We start from the raw sequence: 24895 nt of genomic DNA, 5'->3' as shown, positions 1-24895 counted from the left end.
TTCATAGGAATATTGTATTGTATAATATTAAACTACTAGATTATTATATACATTAATGTGTATGCAGCATTTTATTATTTTTTTCTTTGTATGGGTACTTTTATCTATAACAATGCATCATATTTCTTAAGTTGATTACATGTAGCCTACGTAAAACCTTCATCTGCCGTAGCTATAGCTTCCAAAACAAATGTAGTAAAGATACAATATTTACCTCTAAAATATAGTGGAGTGAGAGTAGCAGAATATGGAAATACTCAAATAAAGTATAAATATCTCAATGTTACATATTACAGTACTTGATAAAATACACTTTGCATTGTACATTATAAAAGGAAATATTGTACTTTTTACTTCTATTTTGCGTATTGGGGTGACCTGTTACTTTGACAAATCTAGATTATGATTTTACTTATGAATTATATGATAATATCATGAAATATGATGCATTGCTACAGTAATATACGTTTTTATAGCAGTTAAAAAAAAAACATGGGAACCTGCTTGTATGTTCCTTTTTTAAACATTTGTATACTCTGGTTAAAACAATTTCTACTGTTTTAAATAACAAGTACATATTTGTGATCTCACAAAGTACCATTTATTTATTTTTCCTTTAAAAGCACCATTTCAATGAAAAGACCTTGTAAACTGCATTATGATTGATGCATATTTCCATCACTAGGTGGCAGTGTAGTCTCATAATTTGGGCTGAATTCCCTGTTCAACTAAACAAAGTCTGCCTTTTATTCAAACAAAGAAGACTGATTTACAGTAAATTATTAATTTGAACACCAAAGAAATAAACATGAAATGAACATTGTTTTTAAAATTATTTGTATTAAAAGAAATGAATGCTCAGATAGATTAACAGACTACAGAGTGTGTGTGTGAGATAATATGCAGTATTTGATCAGCTGCAGTCAGATTTCAGTTTCCTCTTTCAATCATTCGTACATGGAACAATAAAATACTAAATTAAATTTGTCCTCAACAACACTAAGATCACAAACATATTGCTCTTTGTGCTGCCAGAGCCTCAATTGCCAGGGGCAAGGTACCAGCCCTTAACTGAGGACACAAGGACCTTTTGTCTTCCCTCTAAATTAAAACACATGGTTCTGTGCATTGTTCTTTGATGTCAATGTATTTTAATAGTGCTGTTAATCAGAAGCAATGACTCAATGATTACTCAGCTGGAATGTGGGATTTGTTGCCTCCATCTAATCACATTTTTAGCCAAGATAGGAGTGAGGCACTATGAATGTCAGTTTGTCAACCGCTTTTATCCAGACTGAAAATGCACCGATCCAACTTTTTCAGTCCCGATAGCAATACCTGGTTTGGGTATCGGCCGGTACCGAGTACCGATCCAAAACCAGTGTTTAATTAATAAGTTGTATGCCTCCACTGTGTGGAAGTGACTGAGATTATTCTTTTATGTGTAAGGCAACACCAGGCTTGACTTAAACATTGCTTTCTTAACTTTATAAAACAAAATGCAACCCAATAAATACATAGATACATTTATTTAATTGTTCTTTATCATTAAAATAATAAATCCTACACCAGCAGCTTGGTAAAAAAAAATCTTCAAAATTAACAAGAATTACAGTTCAACCTATGTAATCCTTTTTAATGCAGCAATAAATTGGTAAAAACTTAAACAGGAATTAAAATAACATTATATAATGTATAAACAGTAGTATATAAACATAAAATTGAATTGAATAAATCGGATCCATTGTCACCGATATCCAATCCAGCTATTTGAGCCAGATATCCGATCCGGTATCGGTGCATCCCTAGAAATATCTGAACAATATGGAATGGATTGCCATGAAATGTTGTACGGACATTCATGTTCCCCAGATATGATATAATATACATACTGGTGATTCTCTGGCTTTTCCACCATGAGGTTCACATTTATGGTTTATAGTGAAATGTCTTGACATTGACCACTATTGGATGGATTGACATGAAGTTTGGTGCAGGATGAATTAAAAACTCCCTTAAAGGGATAGTTCGGGTGTTTTGAAGTGGGGTTGTATGAGGTACTGTATATGTATATGTATATATATATATATGTATATGTATATGTATCCCTATGCTCTCGCCACCAGACTCCATTGAAAAAAACTGTAATTTTACCTCGCAGAACACGGGGGTTGCTGGTCTACCACTGCCTCAATCGATTAGTTTGTTTTTCCTGTTGTGTGACTTTGGTGAATCCGAACTAACCAAAGTCACACAACCCCACTATCCCTTTAACTTTTCACAACGCCACCATCAGGTCAAAATTTAAATTAAAAATATCGAAACTATACCTGCAAAACTAAAGACATTCCCATCATCCTCAGCTTTACTTTGTATTTAGTGCTAATTAGAGATGTTGGCATGCTAACACGCTAACCTAGTATGGTGATGATAAATATTATACCTGCTAAACATCTGCATGTTAGCATTGTCAGTGTGAGCACGGCGACGTTAGCATTTAGTTCAAAGCACTGCTGTGCCTGAATATAACCTCACAGAGCTGCTTGTAATTTTGCTAATAGTTCAAAAGTGGAAATGAGGTTGGGAGACATTTGTACTAGCCTCAAGACAAAGATGAAAATCGATTGTGTTAAGAGGGCCAACTAATTCTTTCATTAAAAATGTATAATTGTTTATGTCGATGGGGCAATTAAATCATCATGAACAGCCATGAATAAAAGTCTTTGATTACTAGGTGTCACTAACCAGGAAGATGAGTCAGAAACAGATAGTTTAAGTGTTTATGAGGCCGGAGCAGCCACCGTTACATCTCACTAACTCCCTAACCTCAGGGCAAATTATTCAGCCAGGTTGAGGATTAGCTGCTGTAACATCAGTAAGCTTTTCCTTTAAGGCCTCTTAGCTCCATCCCTTTCATCTCGTATGTGCTCTCCCCTTTTTGTGCTCCACCCTCAGTGTGTTCCCTCTCTTCCTCTGCCATCCTCCTGATTTCTCCTCTCCTCTGTTTTGCGGCTGTCAGCGAGATGAGAGAAAAGGCAGAGCAGGAAGCAAGAAGCTCTCTGCAGGGATTCAGCTTCTCAGAGTGATAAAATAGCTGTGATCTTTTTTTTCTTCTTCTGCAGAATCAACACTCTGTGTGTGTTTTCCCCTTATCTATATTACACCCGTGGCATTTTTGCTTTTATTGATGCTGTATCGCCTTTTCATTTTGGATTCCACGGGGTGTGAAATGCAAAAACGACAGAATGGGACCCCATGCACTCCTTTAGCCCTCCTGTTGTTTTATCTCTAGAACTGATGCAAAACCAGGTATCCAATCATGTTTTTCTCTGTGGCTTCTTAAAGCAGCACAATAAAGGGGATTGCAAGTAAAAGGAAGTCAGATAAACCAAGGGAGGAAATTGAAATATTACAGACGAGAGTGCAAACAAACAGGGTGATTACCACTGTGCTCACCAAACCATTCACACATTCCTCCTCTTCCCTGCAGCGGTTTGGGTTAGTGATGGTGTTTCCATGCTGCCATTGCGTGGAAGCGGTGGCATTAATGGGCGGCAGCGATCGGTAATGAGTCGTTAAAAGAGAGATTTGGAGATTTGGAGCTTTACTGATCCGTTTCCATACCAACTGTCTTAGCTGTGGGGACAGGATCCTCTCGATGTTTGGAGGGGTGTGAGGAGGAGCTGGGGACGGGTGTAATGGGATTTGAGGAAGTGCTTCTGGGTAGAACTTCAACACGCACACACAATACATTTGACAAAACCTCTGTGTGTGTGTGTGTGCTTGTTTTAAGTTAATCTTCAAAGCTGTTGCGTTTTGCAGAAATCCATCCTGACAGGCAGCCAGCCTGCAGCGATTTTAATTTGTTGTGATTGTATTTGACCGATTCTCGTCCTCTTCCATGTAGGTTTTTTTTCCTCCACCGCCCTTTGTTCTGGACACGTACACAACAAACAGTCGAGGATTGGGGAGATGTACTCGCATTGAGAGGGAGCCGCTGCGTTGCCGTGACAACCAGGCGTTTGCAAAAATCAGCGTGATGCCAACTCTCATCCAGGATCACATATGGGCTTGCGTGGGGAATAAAAAAATAATAAAAAAGAGAGCGAGACAAAGACGCTGGCAGAAGCAAACAGGCACACATGCTGTATACTGTACGTGCATGTATGATATTACTTTATTATTGCACCAGTCCCTCCATGATGTTTACACACAGAATGCAATAAACACAGAATGAGAGATATTGGAAAAGAGAGACACAGATAACCAGAGAAAGATGATGATGATAACAGAAATTGGATTTGGGTTAAAGATAGCAAACTGTTATCACTGAACACCGACATCAAAGGCCTCGTTGGCAGGGGAAACTATGAAACTTTAAGAAAAAAAGAGTTTAATTTCCCAAGTAATCTCCCACCCTGGGGCCCGTGGGTAAAACAAAACTCTGTGAAGTAGATGAATTTAGCTAATCTCTCTCGCACAGCTTCAGGGGATCACAGAGGCACAGGGATAGAAAATTACACTGGTGCCTAGTTCGGTGCTTACATTTTATGAAACGGGGACATCTCACTCCTCTGATATACTGAGCATAGATGGTGTTAACGTCCCCTGCTCCCAAACGTAAGAAGAAAAACATGCTTTTAAACCGGCATCCAAGAGGAGAGTTAATCTGAGAGGATGAAAGGTTGGAAAGAGTGACTGACAGCTGTCTGCTGCTCAGATGTTTTCTGTTGTGTGTGAGGATGAGAAGAGACGTGGCTGATGTTGCATTAAACCCCAGTGCTGATACAGCAGAGAGGAGGGATGATGGATGGTGTGTGTGTCAGAGGAGATGCTAAACTCCAGTTTCACAAAAGCAATATAGTTTAGAGCTGAATCAATCAACAGAATATTAATCTGCAAGTATACATGATTATACCTGCTAAACATCAGCATGTTAGCATTTTCAGTACACCCCAACCCAAATATGAGGATTTGTTGCTTTTACTTGTCTTATGTGATAGTAAACAGAATATCACACCATTTTATTACATTTTATAGACCAAATGTTCAAGAAAATAAATCTATGATTCTGCTTAACACTGCACCTTGGCGTGATTGAATATTTTGGGGATCTGATAAGTTTAAGGACACACGCAAGCCGGAAAAAGCTGAGCTGACCACTTCTCTCCAGCAGTATACAGTCCAACTGCTGAGTGAAGACAAAACGTCCTGGCAGCCGGCTCCGGTTTTTTATCTGTACTGATCTGAAATGCTTCTCCTTGGATCAGCTTCAAATGCACCATTTCGAAGCAAAGCACTCAGGCAATTTTGTCAACGGCTATAATCAAAATGTGTGCTTTTTTGGAAGAGTTTTTGTCACCATCAGCCAAAATCTTTGCTGTGCTGATTTTTATTTCACAGCCAGTTCCTGTTTTGGATGTTTCTTCACAAAGCAGATTATGTTTAGCAGTTATACAAACAGGAGCTGCAGCATTAAGAAAAACATGGGGAACATAGTGTTTTTCCACAGTTTAATGAGCACAGACAACTTTTGCCTGATAAACAGCAGTTTGGCCCTTTGCAGCTTCATTAGTGTAACAGTATATGTACAGATATGTGACAAATTTAAGGAAAAATAACAGCTTTAGTATGTGTAAACTCTACTGGAGGGATGAACATCATTCTACCAAAATTCCCCCATTTGGTGTTTTGATGATGATGGTGGAGAGCGCTGTCTAACATCTTGTGAGGTGAGGTTGAGTTGAGATCTGGTGACTGTGAAGGTCGTATTCAGTGACCTCCTGAGCCCTATAAGCATCGGTATTCAATTTGTTTCTTAAAGGTGCTGAATTTAATATCCAGAGAATTAATATAGCAGCAAACAACTATTAGCTATGTAAAGATATAGAAGTGTAATGTCTACCTGAGCAGAGAATGAAGTCACTCTCCCTCTGTGTGTGTTGTAATCAGAGCTTCTCCTTGCTTTGTTTACATCGCTGAGCTGGCCACCCATGCATGCTTTTTAGTGCATGTTCGTGCATGTGAGCGTGCCCCACTGGCTAACTGCGCCGCTGCTCTGCGCTGCTCTCGACGGTTACAGCTGATGACGCCGTCCCAACCGACGAGAGATACGTGTGTGGATGTGTGTGCGAAAGCTGCTGGCCGTCCGCGGTGAGAAACAACAAAGCTGTAGCTGAAGGGATGACAGACAACGTAGTGTAACATTTTACAGACATAACAAGTCTGCTAAATGAGAGAGGCATCCGCCGATACATTACACGGAAACACACTGTGTTAATAATAAGCCAACCACCTCACGTAACCACCAGCTGTGAGCTGTGATCTGTTTTTAAAGTAATGCGTTGGCGGAGGTCTGCGCTCTCCAAGTGCAATTCTAGTATTCTACTATAGTAGCTTTGTTGCCTAAACCTAAAGTGATGTTAAGGTTAACTATTGTGGTTTTGATGCCAAAAAAATTGCGTGAAGCCAAGGGACGGTATGTGACGAGATGGGATGAGAACATGTTGACGGACCGCACCTGACTTTATCACACCCAGCTGTGATGTTGGGTTCAAGAGATCTATACCCTTCAACCCCATAGGAGCCAGTGCAGCCACAGTATTATCTCCAACCAAAATAGTGGGGAGTCTTTGATGTAATTTAAAAAAAAAAATTAAATTGTAGTTTGTATAGTAAATTTACAGAAGTAACTAATGTCATTCTTGATTTTTAAGTATGTTTTGCATGTCCATTTTTTGTTTACCCACTGCATAATCTTTACTGTGATAATCTGCAGTATCATCTGTCTGTCGTCTGCCAAACACTCATCGTGCAAAAATATTGCACTGCTGTACTGTTTGTTGTTTGTGCTTTATCACATTTTCTATCACACAGTGTTGTATGTTTTTGGCTAAATTATATCAATGCTGATTTCCTGTGGTCTCTTGAACTGCTGTTCTGTAATTGCATGAGCATGAATGAGCAAAATACTACCAGTTGTATTTGTCTGAGAGAACATAGTTTATGTATTCAACTGGAAAAAGATTCAGCCTCTTAATATCTGGGAGAAAAAAAACCTGTTTATCATCACCATGTGAGTAACATGTGGAGCATCAAAGTGGTGTTTTAATTTGTCCAAGAAATAGACTGGATTATTGAATACTGATTTCATTTTCATACATCAGAGTGCATGTTTGTGTGTGCAGGTGAATTTAGTCACATCCATTCATCAGCTGAAGGAGGGAGGAGGAGGGAGGTGGCATCAGGTTTTTTTGCAGAGCTCAACACTATTTCACCCAGGATTGGATCTGTGTGTGTGTGTCTCTCTCTCTCTCTCTCTCTCCGTCTGTGTGTGAAGCGTTTATAGTGCCGCACCCTGTCCTCTGCGCGTAAAACCTCCCACCTATACATCATCACCATCATCACACACCACGTTTTCATTCTTCCAGCAGCTCGGGTACCAGCGGAGGATATAACGGGTCACCTCTCGGACAGGTTGGACACAGAGATGGGAGTGGAGGAGCTATGACACGGACACACCGGGCGGGAAGGATGGCTCTAACCAGCCGGGAAATGATGTGCTTGATCGGATCCGCCTGTCTCTGGCTGCCGTTGTTGGCGGAGGTATGTACTCCTGTCTGATCATGATGATGATGATGGGGTTGATTTTGCAATGTGGCCTGATTTTTTTTTTTTCTCATCTTTTTTCTTGAGCCATGTCCCGTGACGGTCACGCTTTTAATGACCTGAGCTGCATTTTTACACCTTAATTACAGGTCGATAATTAGATTGGTTAATAAGATTGATCAACAGAATTCAATGCAATGCAGCTAATATTTAAAGGCTGACTCGTGTGTGTGTTTTTTAATGCATGCATTTTCCAACAAAGCAGGTGCAGGTCGGTGCGTTAAAAAAGAGCACTAAAAAAAACACCTCTAATCTAGTCCTTTTTTTGCCAATTAAGAGCGCATTGTACAATTAAGCGGGCTCACGTGCACGCACAGTCATGCATGGTTTCAATCACAACCCCTCCATCACCATCACCCTCCTCCTCCTCCAGCCCCCCTCGGCGGGATATCATGAGAGGAACCCGTCGGTGGCTCCTCTGCCCCCGCGGTGTGGTGGGAATGAACCCTACATGGGCTGTTGGAGCTTGTCACAGTACATCAGTCAGCTCAAGACATGTTGAAGCCCAAAACTAGTGCAGCAGGTGCAGGTGTCGTCAGGTCAGAGCACCCAGAGTCTCAGCTGGAAGTCAGGTTCAGCAAGATTGGTTAAAAGTGTCTTATTCACGTTGCAAAACAATCAATTAATGCAAAATCAATCAATTGATAATTGAATTAATTCATTTTCTTTGGTTCTCTTTTGTTCTTTTTTTTTTTTTTTTTTAATACAGTAAGTGTGTGTTGTGCTAATGTGCAGCATATGAGCTGTGTTGCCTGCGTGGAAGTCATTAGTGGAGAGTATGTGCGGGATTTAATTAGACCCACTAACACTGGAAGCAGCCGTGCATGTAGCACAAATAGCACACTGCAGATGAGTTTCAGCTTTTTCATTTCAACTTCATTAGACAAATCTTTTCACCAGGAGAAATCTGAATGCAGAAGGAGGCTACATAACATCACTACAAAACCTCAAACAAACACTTCATTTTCTTGGATCAAAAGTCTTAACATAGCTCCGTGTGTAAAATGAAGTTCCCAACATGGTGGGATCTACCATCAGGGTGTCCCGGGGTCCCACTCATGGCCAGTGCACCCTGTGCAAAGAAAAAAAAATCTAAATAAACGGGCATAAATACTGTAAGTATAAACTAACCAGTCCTCCAAATTAAAGTACAAAATAAGTTGTTTGACCATGTCCTTCACAAACCATTACAAATCACTATTAAAAATAAATTCAAAACACTATGGTTTAGGTTTGGTTAGGTTTAGGCACAAACATAGCTTGGTTACATCTAGGAAAAGATGATGGTTTGGGTTAAAATAAGTACTTCATGGAAGAAGCTAAATATGACATTCAGAGCATCAAACAACTATTTGCTATCTAAAGATATAGAGGAGTAATGTCTACCTGAGCAGAGAATGAAGTTGCTTTCCCACTGTTGTAATACAAGCTTCTGGGTGCTTTGTTTAGCCTTCATGGCCGGCCGTGCATGTATTTTAGTGCATGAGAGTCTCTCCGTGGTGCCCCGCTCTGCGCTGCGCTCAAACGGCGGTTACCGCTGATTGACACCGTCCTGACCCACGGCTCCATAGAGCCCACCCTCTGGTTCCCCCTCAGGTTGACACGGTTAGCTGTCAGGACTGTTGTCGTTGTTTGCACTGTTAGCTGCTAGCCGCCGGCTCAGCTGTCTCCATGTTGAGAGCTGTGTGGAGGCAATAGATGTGCTCTGAATTCCGAATTTTAGGGTACAGCCGACAGCCAACTACCACGTGTGTTCTGCACCTGTGTGAGATGAAATAACTCTCTACACCAGCAGGCGGCGGAAGTCTGTATTTGTCTCCAACACGGGCAGACTAGAGCCGATGGTACGGGACACGCCGCAAAAACTAGGCCGTCAGTTTGGTGTGTCAGGGCCCTTTCTGTTTGTCATTGTGTCATGTGACTTGTTGCCGGAAAAGACAATGGTGGAAATGTGAGTGAGAGTGGAAAGAGTACCACGGGACAGAGTTTGTTGTGTTGGAGTACAGAAAGTGTAGCTTAGTGTTCTCTAAAAGATGTTTCATGTCATGGCTGAATATTAAGCTCAATTTGACAGAGATATCAGAACGAGACTTCTGAGAGCGAGACAGTAACAAACAGACCAAATCAAGTGAAAGGTGAAGAAAAACGTTTTATTTCTCTGTAGGGTTCTTTCCATAATGTTGTCAGACATTTATAACAACAATCTGAGTCAGTGGCAAAAACAAGAACTTTTAGTGGATGTAAACTGACGGTGCCAGGTTGCCCCAAATGATTACATTGCGGCTTGTATAGCGACTGGCGGCTGCAGCTTTCTCCCTCAATACTGGACCAGTTTCAAAAAATTGTTGTCCCCATTAGTCACTTAGACACAAAAACATGAGAAAATAGGTTGAAAAATACCAACGTTATCCTTTAAAACAGTTTGTATCATTTAGGACTAAAAGCTTGGACCATAAACATCACTTTTCCATCCTGCAGTAATGTCTTTTCACCCAGAGCAGAAACGGACCCTTGCTTCTGTATTTCTTCCTGTCTATCTGCACAGTCCCCGCTCTGTTGTGTGTTTGCATGGCCAAGCACTGGACGCAGCTGTGAGAGCGTCCTAACTGATTACCGCTGTAATCGAGCCGTGTGATTGATATGAATGGAGATATCAGCACTCATGTTCACTACCACAGGTCACCTGTTCCTGCTCTAATATCATTAAACTAAGTGGAGACTTCTGGGAGGTGTTTCATAAATGTGTCTGTGTGTGTGTGTGTCGCTTGTCAGAGAGAGACAACCAGAGAGCAGAACTCACCTGCGTGAAGGTGAAATGTGTCGTATTTCACTGCCCTCACAGCTGCAGCACCGTGTATGTGTATGTGTCTCCTCTTCTGCAAGGTGCCCTGCTGTGTAGAGGTGTGACCTGATTTCAGAAAATGAAACAGACACTCTTCTGTCAGATATCTGAAACTGTCTAGTACTATTACAGTGTGTGTGTTTACGTTGTACGCCACGCTCTCACCTCACACCTGGGTGACTTATACTTGTTATATTTTTTTCCTTTCACTAAAAATCCCTGCCGTTAATGAATAAAGTCATCCACAAATGCGAGTAAATTGTTCAATCAGTTAGCAGCCTTTTCTTTGTTCTCTGATTTCTGGCTTTGACCTGATAGTATTTCATATTCAATAACCATTCATCGCCTCCATGCAGAGAACCATCGAATTTGTGAATCTAAATTTGGTTGCAGTTACACAAAAGAGAGGTGCAGGAATGAGTCCTATACCTCGGAAATGAGTTAGCATTTCTGCACTTCCGGTTCCTTTTGTCTCGAGGTCAATGGGTTTTTAGTTAGATGTCTGTGGTTAACACAAGCTTAAGAGATTTTAACGTTTTGTTTTACAATATAAAATATGTCCTACAATATCCCACTCGTGAATTTTGAATCCTTTGTGTCTTAAAAAAGGCGGTTACTAAGTGGCTAAATGAGACTACTAAACGTCATCACGCCGACTCGTCCACCGTTACAACCTCGTTGTGTATACTCATGCTCATTCGACCGTTGTGTAGTTCGTTTATAACCTAACGTTAGCTTTACTCCTGGCGTTGCATTTACACATCAAATATCATAAAAGTGGTGTTCATTTGTGAAGATTATCTGCTGAACAAAACTTGTAAGTATCATAAAAATCCCATTGGCTTTTTGTTGAGGAAATCATGCGATTTATCGTGATTAAATATTTGAATCGATTGACAGCCCTATAGATAACATTTACTCAATCTAGTTGGCTTCTATTTGTTGCGATGTGGCACCATAAATCATTCACAAATTATCAATCATACATAACATACACAAAGCTTGTTTATTATTTGTGCATCATGAATGCATTTGTCACTAGTATTGAGACTTATTTCTCTACATATATACTTCATGTTGCAGGGGTCCAATGCCCAATTTTTCCACTAAAGTCTCTGAGATATTCTGCTAATTAATAGACAAAAAGAACAGAAAGCAAAACCGCATAACTGTGGCAGTCTGTCTTGTTGTTAGTCTGCTCTTGTATCCGCAATAATGGGCAGAAATCTGAGATTATAAACTGAAATTCTGGTATTTTTTTCTTCCTGTCTGCAGGTGGTGGCTGAGGACAGTTACTTAAACGAGGTGCAGAACTCAGGTGAGTGGGAGGTGATACTCCAAACACAGCACTCTCATCCTGTCTGTACTCTTAGCTATAAATCAAGCGTCCCTCCATCTGGCCTCTCCTCCTACACCATCTCTTCCCTTCTGCTCTGTCTGTGTTTTTCCCTCCAGTTTAACCCACATTTCTGACTCAGACACTCATGAAACCCCTTTGTTGACGCCTCTTCTCCTCAGTCTTTATCCACCCACCTCAGCCCTGCTCCCACACTCGGTCTTACCTCTCCTCTTCCCTCCGGCCTGTACCCCTCTGCATTTAATTTCCCTCATTTCTCTTCTTTCCCCAATATCCGCGAGAGGAGTGGAGGCCATGTTGGGGGGTGGGGCGGGGAACTCCTCCTTCTCAGGCTCATTTCCATCGCAGAAATATCTGTGCTTTTACAGCCGTACACACACTGACAGAAAATCACATGCAATTACAAACACACCTCTCACCTAACTCGCTAAACCAGCTAGATCACGTGGAAACCACCTCGAGGCTCTCTGAAAAAAGGTTAGCACCTGGATAACAAGTACAGGAATTCAGCAAATGTTGCACAAGATGAATCTCTGTTGCAACGTTTGCCTCCAGCTCTCTTTTGTTGCACAGAATTGTATCAGGTTAAACAGAGAAAAAACAGGCAATTCTCCCATATTTATTATAATGTGTGTGAATGGTGTAGAAGATGCCGTTTCCACAAATCACCCACCCCCCATACAGCAAGCCTCCGAGTGTGAACCGTGTCAAATACTCATTGTGGCTGGGAAACGGATTATGGGTAGCAGGGAGACTGAGTGTTCCCATGGCGATGGGCAGAGTACCGTTGTCGTGGCAATGAGGAGGGTGTTAGCCGCGAGTGTTGTGTGTGTGTATGTCTGAACGCTGCGGGTGTTGAGATGCATAAAAGAGCATGAATGAGGCATACATGACGAGGGAGGTGGTGAACAATTAAAAAGTAGTGAAGAGAGGGGGATTTAAAGGTGCAGTGATGTTAAAATAAAAACAAAAAGAGACATTTTAAGATGTCCTTCTTTCCCTGAAGAGAGATGACATGTTGGCTGGTTTAGTTACGTAATGCTTTTTTACTTTATTAAAATTTAATCAAGCTGGCTATTAAAGTTTTATTACCATCACATATCATATACAGCTTTAAACATATTTTTAACTACATTGACAAGACATACATTTTGTGTCATCCTAAAAAAAAAGAAATCAGCATACAAAATCACATTCCCAGTAGGAAGAGCGCTGAATTAATGGTGAAGTGTCCCAGTAAGTCATGACAGTGAGCCAGCATATACAATACCAGAACCCTGAAACTGAAGCAGCTAAATGGAATTCAGACATCTTGAGTTTCAGTATCTACACCCGTTCTTTTCCTACCGTCTTTTGTGAGAAATGTCCGTTATAATCTACAACACTACAACGAGAGCGTCATTGCGAAACAGAATGCTGCACAATTATTGTTTGATGTTGCTTTATCTTGTTTTCATAATTGTCGGAAACCAAAATTGTTATTGAAATTCTATTAATTGCACAGCCCAAAGGGGAATTACACTGTTTTCACCATTTTAACCTTTGCATTGTGGGTTATTCCCCTGAGCAAAATCTGCAGTGTTGCAGACCTACAGAAAGTCTGTATAAAAGGCTCAAAAAGTCAACCAGAGAGCCCTCTAACACATTTTATACTAGAGCCCTGAGCCCTCAGGTTATAGTCTGTAATAGTGGACCAATGTCTTTGTGCTATGTGCTGTAGATTTGTGCTCTTCCTATTTCAAGCATTTAATGATATTTCTTTGCCAATATAACCGCTAGTTGCCAAATATGTATTTCTTTATTTTGGGTTCACCTTTACACAGGTGTGCGGGGTCAAGATACATGTTAGTGTATTTTGATAATGTATTGTAAGACTATTGATGCTTAACCATCAACCAGAGAGCTCTGGAAATAGATTTATTATAAAACACCCTACCCATAGATGAATCATATTTTTTCCTCTTTAAAATAATCACTATGTTCTGCAACCACACCAAACATAAACACCACCACCTCACTTAATCAAATAGTGATAATCTGCACACGTTGCATTGTTGTAATTTCTCTACCAATTTCTCCTTTTATGCATTTACATCTCCTGCACTGGATTCATTAATTATTTCCTATTTACTCTTCTGTCTTTTTGACAAAATCTTCTTTGCAATGAAACACGTCAGTTTCATTTTAGTGGCTATCACAAATCAGTGAGTCTCTGGAACTTCCATTCACTCTGTACGACTGACAGGAACAATTATCATTGGACCCAAGTTTGAACCGTATTCATTATTACAAGGATTAAAGTACGGATACAGTTCTTCAGTAAAGACGCACTCAGTAAACGAGTAAATGGGTGTTGCGGTCTGTACGTCATAGAAGGAAATTTGCCCTCCGTCATAATCCACAAACACGCCGACCCGCTCCACTTTCCCCAAGTGCACTGGCACGCTTGGAGAACTGAAGGTGTCAAACTTGTCCTTTACGAACTGGATGGCCCAGAATCCAAACTGAGGTCTCAGAACGAGCTTCCCCTTCCTCTGGGCTGACGCTTTGGCCACGCCCAGATTCCATTCAGTCTTTCCACCCACGAACACCTCGAAGTAAAACTTAGGCGATGAGAAGCCTCTCTGTCCCAGAACTGCAAATTTTCCGGTGAACATGTTCGGGTTCTGGTTTCTCCTCAAACCTGAAACCTCGCTGTATCTCACCTGTTTCCTGTCGTCAGATATAATGAGCCGAGGGTAAGCTGTATCAGGATCGAGCACAACGTCCACTTCATACTGCTGCATATATCTCAGCGTCGCATCATTTGACACATCTGTGCCGTCAGAGACTTTTTGGATTTCTGTGCTCATTTTATTCAGCAACATTCGCAGTTGAGAGACTGATTTGCTTAATGATTTCAATATGTGGTGTATCTCCACTTGTTTGTTAAAGCTAAATATGGACAAGTCCATCGTGTGTGGTAGGATGGATGGGTTTGGGGAGCTCTGAAGGAAAGAAAGCGGGTCTTCAGTCTGTTTCAGCTCCCTCAGCTTCATCGTTGTCTTCTGCAGCTCAGTGATCTCTCGCTTCATACCGCTAATAAACCCATCTGCTTGTTCTTCTGCTGCTTTTTGTTTCTCCTCGATCACCTTCACAAGCGCCGCCAAGTCCTGCACACTGTTTGCTATCACATCTTTGGTTTCTGTCTTGCTTTGTTCTATGGCTCGGATCTTCTGCAGTCTTGCCTGGATTATCTGCTGCACTTTGGCCTCAGCGTCCCCCAGCAGAGCCTTCATCTCTTCGTACGCTCGCTGCACAGGAACAACGTCATGGTTCACGTGGCGCAAACCGGCGCAGACGTCACACAGCAAAACCCTGTCGTTTCTACAGAACGACGTCAGTAGTCTGAAGTGCTCCTTGCAGACCCTGTCCTCCAGGCTCGCCAAGGGCTCAACCAGTGTGTGTCTTTTCAGGCCGGCAACTCTGTGATGAGGCTCTAGATGGACGTTGCAGTAAGAAGTCAGACATTCCAGACAGGATTTGACAGCCTCTCGCTGGGTGTCCGTACAGATATCACACAGCACCGCTCCACCACCGCGAGCCTGCTGTTGTTCTGGGCTGCGGATGTGAGCGTCTGTCACTTGAAGCGACATGAACTGCGACGCAAGCTGTGAGATGAAAGTGTTGACCTTGAGGTCCGGTCTCCTTAAAAAAGTCTCCTTACAGACCGGACACTGGCTGACTGGTACGTCGTTCCAGTAGGACGTGATGCAGGACATGCAGAAGTTGTGTCCACATGGAGTGGAAACTGGCTGAGTGAGCACATCCAGGCAGATGGGACAAAGAAGCTGCTCCTCGGATAAGAGAGGGTTGCTGGAGGCCATTTCTGAAATCAAACAAGTTCATTATTGAACTTGGAAACAGCAAAAAATAATCTGACTACAAGGTCTATTTAATAGCTGTTGATCATATCACATGATGGAGTTGAACTGAAGATGTTAAAATTCAATTAGTTTTTTTTCCGAGCACTTTAAATGGTTAGGCTTTCTTTTCCATTTTTTTTTTTTTTCAAATGGATACGCCCACTCAGCAGTGTGACATAGGTTACCAAAGTAAGCTAATCAATGGTTATGAATAATGTGAACGCTAGCACTGGCTGAGTAGCACTAGCTGAGAAGTTAGCTGTGCTTGTGTTTGGAAATAACTGAAAGGGTTAGTTTGGATTTTTTGAAGTGAGGTTGTATGTATACACCTGTGAGGTAAAATTATGTTTTTGTGAATGTAGTCTGGTGGCTTTGAAGAGAGCAATATAACCGCTTCAGTTCCCTGTTGGAAAGGGCTTTCTGAGGGCGAGGTAAAGTGGCTGTGAACGTGCAAGTGTACACTATATTAAGAATATTTTCACTGCTTTATCTTGCCATCAGACAGCCCTTTTCGACGGGGACCTGAAGCCGTTATATCGCTGTCTTCAAAGCCACCAGACTCCATTCCCAAAAACAGTAATTTTACCTCACATAACACGGGAGTTTCTGGTCTACCGCTGCCTCGATCGGTTAGTTTGTTTGTGTTATTGTGTGACTTTCTGGTCAGAACTAACGTGGCATCCACACAGCAGTAGATTACTTTACTTTTTGCAAAAATATCAAAAGTTAACTGTCTCCACTTTCTCTTTTATGAATATCTGACACACTGAATATCTTTGGGTTTTGGACTGAAGGTCAAAACTGAAAAGCTTGGGCTTTAGGATTTTTTCACAATTTTCTGATATTCTATGGACCAAATGATTGATAATTAATTAAGAAAGTAATCGTTAGTTGCAACCCTGAATGCATTTCCTTCCTCACAGCCAACTTCTTTGGAAAAATATGTAACCTGCTTTACAGGTTTACTAGTCTGCATTCATTTCCTCAAAAATATCGTAACAGAAATATAAAAGAGAAGGATTTTGATATAAAATTACTCATGAATTATATTTTTAAAACCTATATTTAGCATTTACTAAACAGACACAGGAAAGTGTATTTTTTATTTCACTGTCTTTATTGACTTTTTGTCCACGTCGGCTTAACAGCTGAAGTTCAAAGTTCATTCTTGACTTAAAAACAGCAGTTGAAAAAAATCTCCACAATATCGTGCAATTATATCCATGAAGACGACGTGAAAGCTCCAGAAAAGCTAATAAATGGAGCTTGTGTTGAGTTTTGTTTTTTGGTCAACTGCTGTTTCCAAAGTGGAGAATCAACTTTGAATCTCAACTTTTTAGCCAACATGGATGAGAATTCCTTAAAGTGCATTCAGAGCAAAAACATACATTTCCATGTCAACTTGGCAAACTCAATCTGCTGCAGACCATGTAATATGAAAGTTTTACTAAATGGATTATTTTACCAATAAGACAACACATTTTTAATTGTGCTTCAGAAAGCAGCATTTCTCAACAAAAAGGCTCAAATAGCAGCTAGTAGGATGAAACTACAAACTACACACATTATCACTTATGTGTTGTAATGAAAGTTTGGCTCAGCAATGATTACTTACGTCTGTTGGTGTTGGTCTTTAAAGGAGAAATAATGACGACGGAGATCCTGGTTGTTTCCCAGGTAATAACTTAACTTTCTGTTTCTTTCTGTGTCATGTTTCTTAAAGGGACAGACGCATTTTATTTGTCTGTGAAGTCAGAGGCTTTTTGAGGTTTGGATACCAGTGAGGGTTGTTTTACATCAGTACATTTTTGCCCAACAAAACAAAAAAATAATACAAATTAAAAAAAATTAATAAAAATAAAGTCGGTTACGTAATGCTTTTTTACTTTATTACAATTCATCAAGCTGGCAATACGTTTTACTACCATTACAGATCATATACAGCTTTAAAAACATTTTAATTGCAGTGACAAGTCATACATTTTGTGATATCATAAAATCAACATAACAACTCACATGTCCACTCGTATAGAAAATAAACATGGCATTTTTACTACCTTTTTAAGTCTGTTATTTAAGCGAATATATCTGGTGGATTAACCTTTTAAAAGGACCAGTGTGTAGGATTTAGGGGGATCTACTAGCAGAAATAAAATATAATATTCATAACTATGTTTTCATTAGTGTAATAAAAAGTCAACCAGAGTGCACTCAAACACATTTCATAGTGCCCTGAGCCCTCAGGGCATAAAAATAGTCTGTAATGGTGGAACTAGACCGATGTGCTCTAAGCTTTTACTTCCTCTTTTATAAACAACCATTACAAACATGAACAAATAATGATATCCTGCACACTTTACTTTCCCCTCTACCCGTTTGTCCTTTCTGCATTTACATCGGCACCTGATTCATTAGTTATTTAGTTCTCTCTTTTTAATTTACTCTTCTGTTTTTTTTTCCCTCCACTTGATATTTTCTCAAAATTAAATAATTAATCAAGGTACTGATGTGTACACATAGTGTTTTCCTATGTAAAGTCACAGTTTGGATCTAAGGCACACTGAAACACAATAGAGACGGAAATCGGCAAAAGAAGATGTTCATCTCCTTAAATGCGTTACATATTTTATGATTATAAAAAGCTGCTTTACCATGTTTTTTGCAATCAAACACATCCGTTGCATTTTAAATAACCCACAAATTACTCCGTACGACTGACAGGAACAATTATCATCGGCTCAAAGTTTGGTCCATATTCATTATCACACGGATTAAAGTAGGGATGCAGTTCTTCAATAAAGAAGCAGTCAGTAAACGAGTAAATGAGTGTTGCGGTCTGTACGTCATAGAAAGAAATTTTCCCTTCGTTATAATCCACAAACACGCCGACCCGCTCCACTTTCCCCAAGTGTACCGGCACGTTTGGAGAACTGAAGGCTTCAAACTTGTCCTGTAGGAAGCAGATGGCCCAGAGTCCACAGAGAGGAACCTGAGCAAGCACCCCGTTCCTCTGGACCGACGCCGTGGCAACGCCCAGACACCATTCAATCTTTCCACCCACGAACACCTCGAAGTAAAACTTGCATGACGAGAAGCCTCTCTGTCCCAGAACTGCGAGATGTTCTGTAAACATATTCGGGTTCTGGTTTACCCACAAACCTGAACCCATCCCGTATCTCACCTGTTTCTTGTCATTAGATATAGCGAGCAGAGGATGAGCTGTATCAGGATCGAGCAAAACGTCCACTTCATACTGCTGCATATAACTCAGCGTAGCATCACTTGACACATCTGTGCCGTCAGAGACTTTTTGTATTTCTGTGCTCATTTTATTCAGCAACATTCGCAGTTGAGAGACTTGTGTGCTTAATGATTTCCGTATGTGGTGTATCTCCACATGTCTGTTAAAGCTGAATGTGGACAAGTCCATCGTGTGTGGGAGGATGGATGGGTTTGGAGAGCTCTTGAGGAAACAAAATGGGTCTTCAGTCTGTTTCAGCTCCCTCATCTTCATCGTTGTCTTCTGCAGCTCGGTGATCTCTCGCTCCATACTGCTAATAAACCCACCTGCTTGTTGTTCTGCTGCTTTTTGTTTCTCCTCGTTCACCTTCACAAGCTCCGCCTGGCTCTTCTGGATCTCAGAGACCAGCGCCGCCAAGTCCTGCACGCTGTTTGCTATCACATCTTTGGTTTCTGTCTTGCTTTGTTCTACTGACTCCTTCACGGTTCGGACCTTCTGCAGCCTTTCTTGGATCATCTGCTGCACTTTGGCCTCAGCGTCCCCCAGCAGAGCCTTCATCTCTTTGTACGCTCGCTGCACAGGAACGACGTCATGGTTCATGTGGCGCGAACCGGCGCAGACGTCACACAGCAAAACTTCGTCGTTTTTACAGAATGACGTCAGTAGTCTAGAGTGCTCCTTGCAGATCCTGTCCTCCAGGCTCGCCAAGGGCTCAACCAGTGTGTGTCTCTTCAGGCCGGCAGCTCTGTGATGAGGCTCTAGATGGACATCGCAGTAAGAAGTCAGACACTCCAGACAGGATTTGACAGCCTCTTGCTGGGTGTCCGTACAGATATCACACAGCACCGCTCCACCACCGCGAGCCTGCTGTTGGGCCAGGCTCCAGATGTGATCGTCTGTCACTTGAAGCGACATGAACTGCGATACAAGCCCTGAGATGAAAGTGTTGACCTTAAGGTCCGGTCTCCTTTCAAAAGTCTCCTTACAGACCGGACACAGGCTGACTGGTATGTCGTCCCAGTAGGACGTGAGGCAGGACATGCAGAAGTTGTGTCCACATGGAGTGGAAACTGGCCGAGTGAACACTTCCAGGCAGATGGGACAAAGAAGCTGCTCCTCGGATAAGAAACTGTTGCTGGAGGCCATTTCTGAAAACAAACAAGTTCATTATTGAACTTGGAAACAGCAAAAAATAATCTTATCAAAAGGTCTGTGTAATAGCTGTTGTGGAGCTTTTGATCATATCACATGATGGAGTTTGCCCAGTTGTCACAGAACTTTTTCCGGAGCACTTTAAAGGGTTAGGCTTTTTTTTCTGTTTTTTTTTTCAAATGAATACGCCCACTCAAATTTAAATTTTTTTCCAGTACCCTGTGGAGTTTACCTCTAAACAAACACGGGGTCTCTTTATGTTTGGTGTTTTTCTGAAATGCATTTATTGCTGAAACAATTTAACCTGACCCGCCAGATGGTTTGTTACACAGAACCATCTGAGAAGCCGTCATTGGAAACTGTTTGGAAAAGGGCAGGCACTTATTGGATGAACCATCTGTCAATCTGGTAATTTCTGTAAATAGGCATATTAGTCGCTTACTTTGACATAACCACTGCGGTTTTAATGTAGAGCATGGATTTAATTAGCGGAGGTATTTTGCTGGCGGTTGTAGTGTTGCAATGTAATAATAGTTTATCAGTGTCACCGGGGAAATAGTCTTACTCACGGGGGAAAAACACACACTGGTCTCTGGTTAGATTTTACTTTCAGTTGGCTTTCCACTCGTGGTGACTCCAGGATGTTTGGTTGTAAGGTGAACGGCGGTCAATGAGCCGCGGCTGTTTGGAACGATTGCTTGGCTCCCGGTATTGCCGTTTGCAGTTGTCGTGGTCGTTCGGAGCATGTAACCGCGGTCTGCTTGCTCTGGACGACATGCTAGTCTCAGTCTGCAAAGCCATTAAGCTCCTCCCCCACTGCTGTACAGAGCGCTGTATGCGTGTCGTGTCGGCAGTACACCCTCCAAGTGTGAAGTCAATCGGATGAATGGTTCTTGACATATGTGAGTAACACACAGAGGGAGGGACAGAAAGAGATTCTTTACTTTATAGTTGGATGTTACCACCACCGTCGATCAGTGAAATAGTCTGAAACCACATCAACATCATGTGTGTGTCCTTGTGTGTGTGCACGATATACAAACAAAACAGAGACCCTCTCATCAAAACATCATGATATTGTAATGGAAGGATTTTAAAATCCTCAATAATTATTATAAATTTTTACCTATATATATATATATATATATATATATATATATATATAGATAGATAGATAGATAGATCCCGAAGGAAATTTAGGCAAAATATTTGCTATATACCAAGAGAATACTTACTAAAGAACTTGGAAAATGTATTTTATTTCACTGTGTCTTTATTAAGTTTTTGTCCACGTCGGCTTAACAGCTAAAGTTCATGTTTAACTTTACAAACAGCAGTTGAAAAAATCACCACAATATCATGTAACAATATCCATGAAGACGATGCGAAAGCTCCAGAAAAGCTAATAAATGAACTTTGTGATGAGTTTCGTTTTGTCAACTGCTGTTTCCAAGGTGAAAAATCAACTTTTTAGCCAACATGGACGAGGAAGTTCTTAAAGTGCATTCAGAGCAAAAACATACATTTCCATGTCGACCGGGCCAACTCAATCTGCTGATGAAGACCATGTGATATGAAAGATTACTAAATGGGCCTTGTGTTTAGATCATTTCTCCAACTACAACACATTTATTGTGCTTCAGAAAGCAGTATTTCTCAACAACAAGGCTCAAATGGCAGCTAGTGGGATGAAACTACAAACTACACACAACATAGATTTCACTTCTTATGTGTAATGAAAGTTTGGCTCAGCAAAGACTACTTACCTCTGTTGGTGTTGGTCTGTAAAAGAGAAATAATGTCGACGGAGATCCTGGTTGTTTCCCAGGAAATAACTTTCAGTTTCTTCCTGTGTCATGTTTCTTAAAGGGACAGACACGTTTTTTTTGTCTGTGAAGTCTGAGGCTTTTCGAGGTTTGGATACCAGTGAGGGTTGTTTTTGGGTCCAATCTCTGAGTGTGTTCTCTATTATTTATTGTTTGAGGATAGATTTCTGTTTTAGTTCAGTACATTTCTGTCTGATTGATTTCCTGTTTCTCAGACTCTCTCACTGCTGCCCTCTTCTGCTATTCTTCTTATCTTCCTCCAAATTGGACCTTGTGTGTGTGTGTGTGTGTGTGTGTGTGACTGTACTTTAGTGTGTGTTTCTGTCTCGGTCGCTATGCAGCAAATCTGTGAGTGTGTATGTGTGTTGGGCTTGAGGGTTGCACTGCGTAGATAATGTTCCAGGACGGCCAAGCTGTGTGTGTCGAAGAGATAAGACTGTTGCCGGTTACTGAAGCACCTCCGCCATTAATCATAGTTTAGTAGCTGCTTGGCCTCAAAAACCCTGAAAGACTGAAATCCTTCAGAGAAAGTCGCAACACCACAGAGGAAAAAAATACTCAAATACAAGGCAAAAATTAATATTCACTGTTGTCACTGGGGATCAGTTGATGGAGGAAAGGAAAGAAAGAAGAAAGGACCGAAGGAAGCAAAAAAATAGAGAAACAAATAAGGGAAGGAAGGATTAAAGAATAGCTGGAAGAAGGGATGGAAACAAAGATGGAGAGAAAGAGAAAAATAAGAAATAATCAAGAAAAAATGAACATGAAAAAATAAATGAGCAGGAAAATGAGAATTAAACATGAAAAAATAAGAAATAAACAAGAAAAAAACATGAAAAAAATAAGAATTAAACATGACAAAAAAATAAAATAAACATGAAAATAAATAAATAAATCAAGAAACAAAAATAAACAAATAAGGAATCCACAAAATAAATAAATACATTGAAATGTTTTTGTGATCTCATGTTTTTAATAATATCAAAAATTGTTTTATGGGTTGTCATGAAACATTTAGTGTTCCCAGAGGGAACTTTGGTGATTCACAGATTTTTCCTTTAGTGCTGTCAGCTGATACATTTTGCTTTTATTGAAATATATCAATAACTACTGGATGGATTGCCATGAATTTTGGTGCATAATTTGCATAATTTTCATAATAAAAATGTCATATAAACAAATGTTCTCCGTCTAATCTGCCATCCTCGTTCTATAAATCTGGACAAAACTACCTCGGAGTGCATTAGTGTGTCTGGTGCCTTTACGTGTACCACTCTGCTTGTTAAATTCTGCAGTATAATTCCTTTTCATTAATGCGTGATGTAAGTTTTTATTAGGCCGCAGTATATAACCTGCTCTATATTTTGTGGCCTAATTTTGCTTCACTTTGATGTCAGCAGTTTCCCCTCTCAGTCCGTCTACGCTTCACTCACACATTCCTCCTTCTCAGAGAAGATTACTGGAAGTGTCTGATCACCACCATACTGAGTAAGGGGCTGGTTTAAGGTTATGGAAATTTCACCAGTTCAGCGTGGATCAGCGAGGGTAAATGCATTAGGAAGGATCCTGCTGTGGCAGTGGACAGCATATGAAAGTCATCCATGTAAGCCTTTATGCTCAGATAGAATACAGACATGGGGATAATGTGACTTGAATAAGAGCAATTCCACTCTTCTTTCCTCTCAAACTTCCCCCCCTTTTATTCATATTGTCCTCTCTGACCCAAATCCTCCTCCTTTCATCCAAAACATCTTATTCTCCCATCTTCCTAACATTTACTGTCTCCCTCCCCTCCCTCCTTGTCCTTGTGCAGTGCCTTTGTCCTGCTCTGAGGGATTCACAGAGTTGGGATACTACAACGGCACCGTGTCTCAGACGGACTCTGGCGCCCCCTGTCTGAAGTGGACCGAGTTTCCAGACTACGTCATGCAGTACCCGGGCCGAGGGCTGGGCGACCACAGCTACTGCAGGAACCCAGACCGAGAGTCCAACCCCTGGTGTTTCTTCAGACAAAACTCTGGAGCCATCGGATGGGCCTACTGCGACTGCCACCAGGGTACGACCACGAATGTGATTGATCCAGGACCATTTCTAATAATAATAAACTTTGTTTTTATAGCACCTCTTTTAAAGTTACAAAGTGCTTTACGATTTAGAATAAAACACAAAGATAAACAACAAAAGGTGTTATTAAAGAAACATGATCAAACATACTGGAACAGAAAAAAGAGAAGGATTTTGATATAAAAATATATATATTTTTACCCATATTTGTTATCTACTAATAGGACAGAGGTTTAGAGCTTGGGAAATGTATTTTTTTATTTCACTGTCTTTATAGTTCAAACTTCATTCTCCACCAAAAAAGAAAATCACCACAATATCATACAATTACATCCATGAAGACGGTGTGAAAGCTCCAGAAAAGCTAAGCTAACTTCTTTAAAGCTACAAAGTGCTTTACGATTTAGAATAAAACACACAAATAAACAACAATTATTATTATTAAAGAACTGTAAAATACAGAAAAAAATGCAGTCGTTCTCATTAAATAAATTTAATGCTCCTCCACCAATTAAACCAATTTAATTTCTATCAATATTGGGGAAAATTAGTCATAACAACAGCATAACACAATACAGTTATTGTTATCAATTAATCTGTTGAGGGGTCTGGACTCCCCTCCCAAGGGGACATATAATTATACTGCGGAAAATACATTTTTGCTGTTCAAAATAATTTATGTATTTAATTCTTTTTATTCTAGTTTTTGTCTAATCTTTTTTTTTTTGTGAGATACTGTATAGTTTTACTTCTGCTGGCCTGTAAAATGAATTCAACTGAAACACTATAAAAGGGAAATCTTTGGTTCAACTGCACACAACTTGTAGACATATTATGGAA

At 40.6% G+C, this 24895-nt stretch overlaps 2 protein-coding genes and 1 pseudogene across 3 annotated transcripts in view; 1 reads left to right on the top strand and 2 right to left on the bottom strand.

Moving 5' to 3' along the window:
* LOC141758006 (neurotrypsin-like) overlaps nt 1-24895 on the top strand; it is a 40974-nt gene that overhangs the window by 1047 nt on the left and 15032 nt on the right. Inside the window, exons 2-4 of one of the 2 annotated variants that reach the window (XM_074619014.1) lie at nt 7434-7605; nt 11786-11828; nt 23805-24047. In XM_074619014.1, the coding sequence (XP_074475115.1) occupies nt 7507-7605; nt 11786-11828; nt 23805-24047 (385 nt within the window). In that variant the 5' untranslated portion in view covers nt 7434-7506. Of the gene's footprint in view, nt 1-7430; nt 7606-11785; nt 11829-23804; nt 24048-24895 lie in introns of both variants that reach the window. The other variant, XM_074619013.1, reaches the window with a different exon arrangement.
* LOC141758008 (E3 ubiquitin-protein ligase TRIM39-like) lies at nt 12894-15735 on the bottom strand. Its single transcript, XM_074619015.1, has one exon. The coding sequence runs from the start codon at nt 15731-15733 to the stop codon at nt 14093-14095; it is 1641 nt and encodes a 546-aa protein (XP_074475116.1). The 5' UTR covers nt 15734-15735; the 3' UTR covers nt 12894-14092.
* On the bottom strand, nt 17640-22241 carry LOC141758007 (E3 ubiquitin-protein ligase TRIM39-like; annotated as a pseudogene).

Source organism: Sebastes fasciatus, chromosome 20 (genome assembly GCF_043250625.1).
Source record: "Sebastes fasciatus isolate fSebFas1 chromosome 20, fSebFas1.pri, whole genome shotgun sequence".
Lineage (NCBI taxonomy): Eukaryota > Metazoa > Chordata > Actinopteri > Perciformes > Sebastidae > Sebastes > Sebastes fasciatus.
Note: the sequence above shows the minus strand (reverse complement) of the source record. Positions and strands in the feature narration are given on the sequence as shown.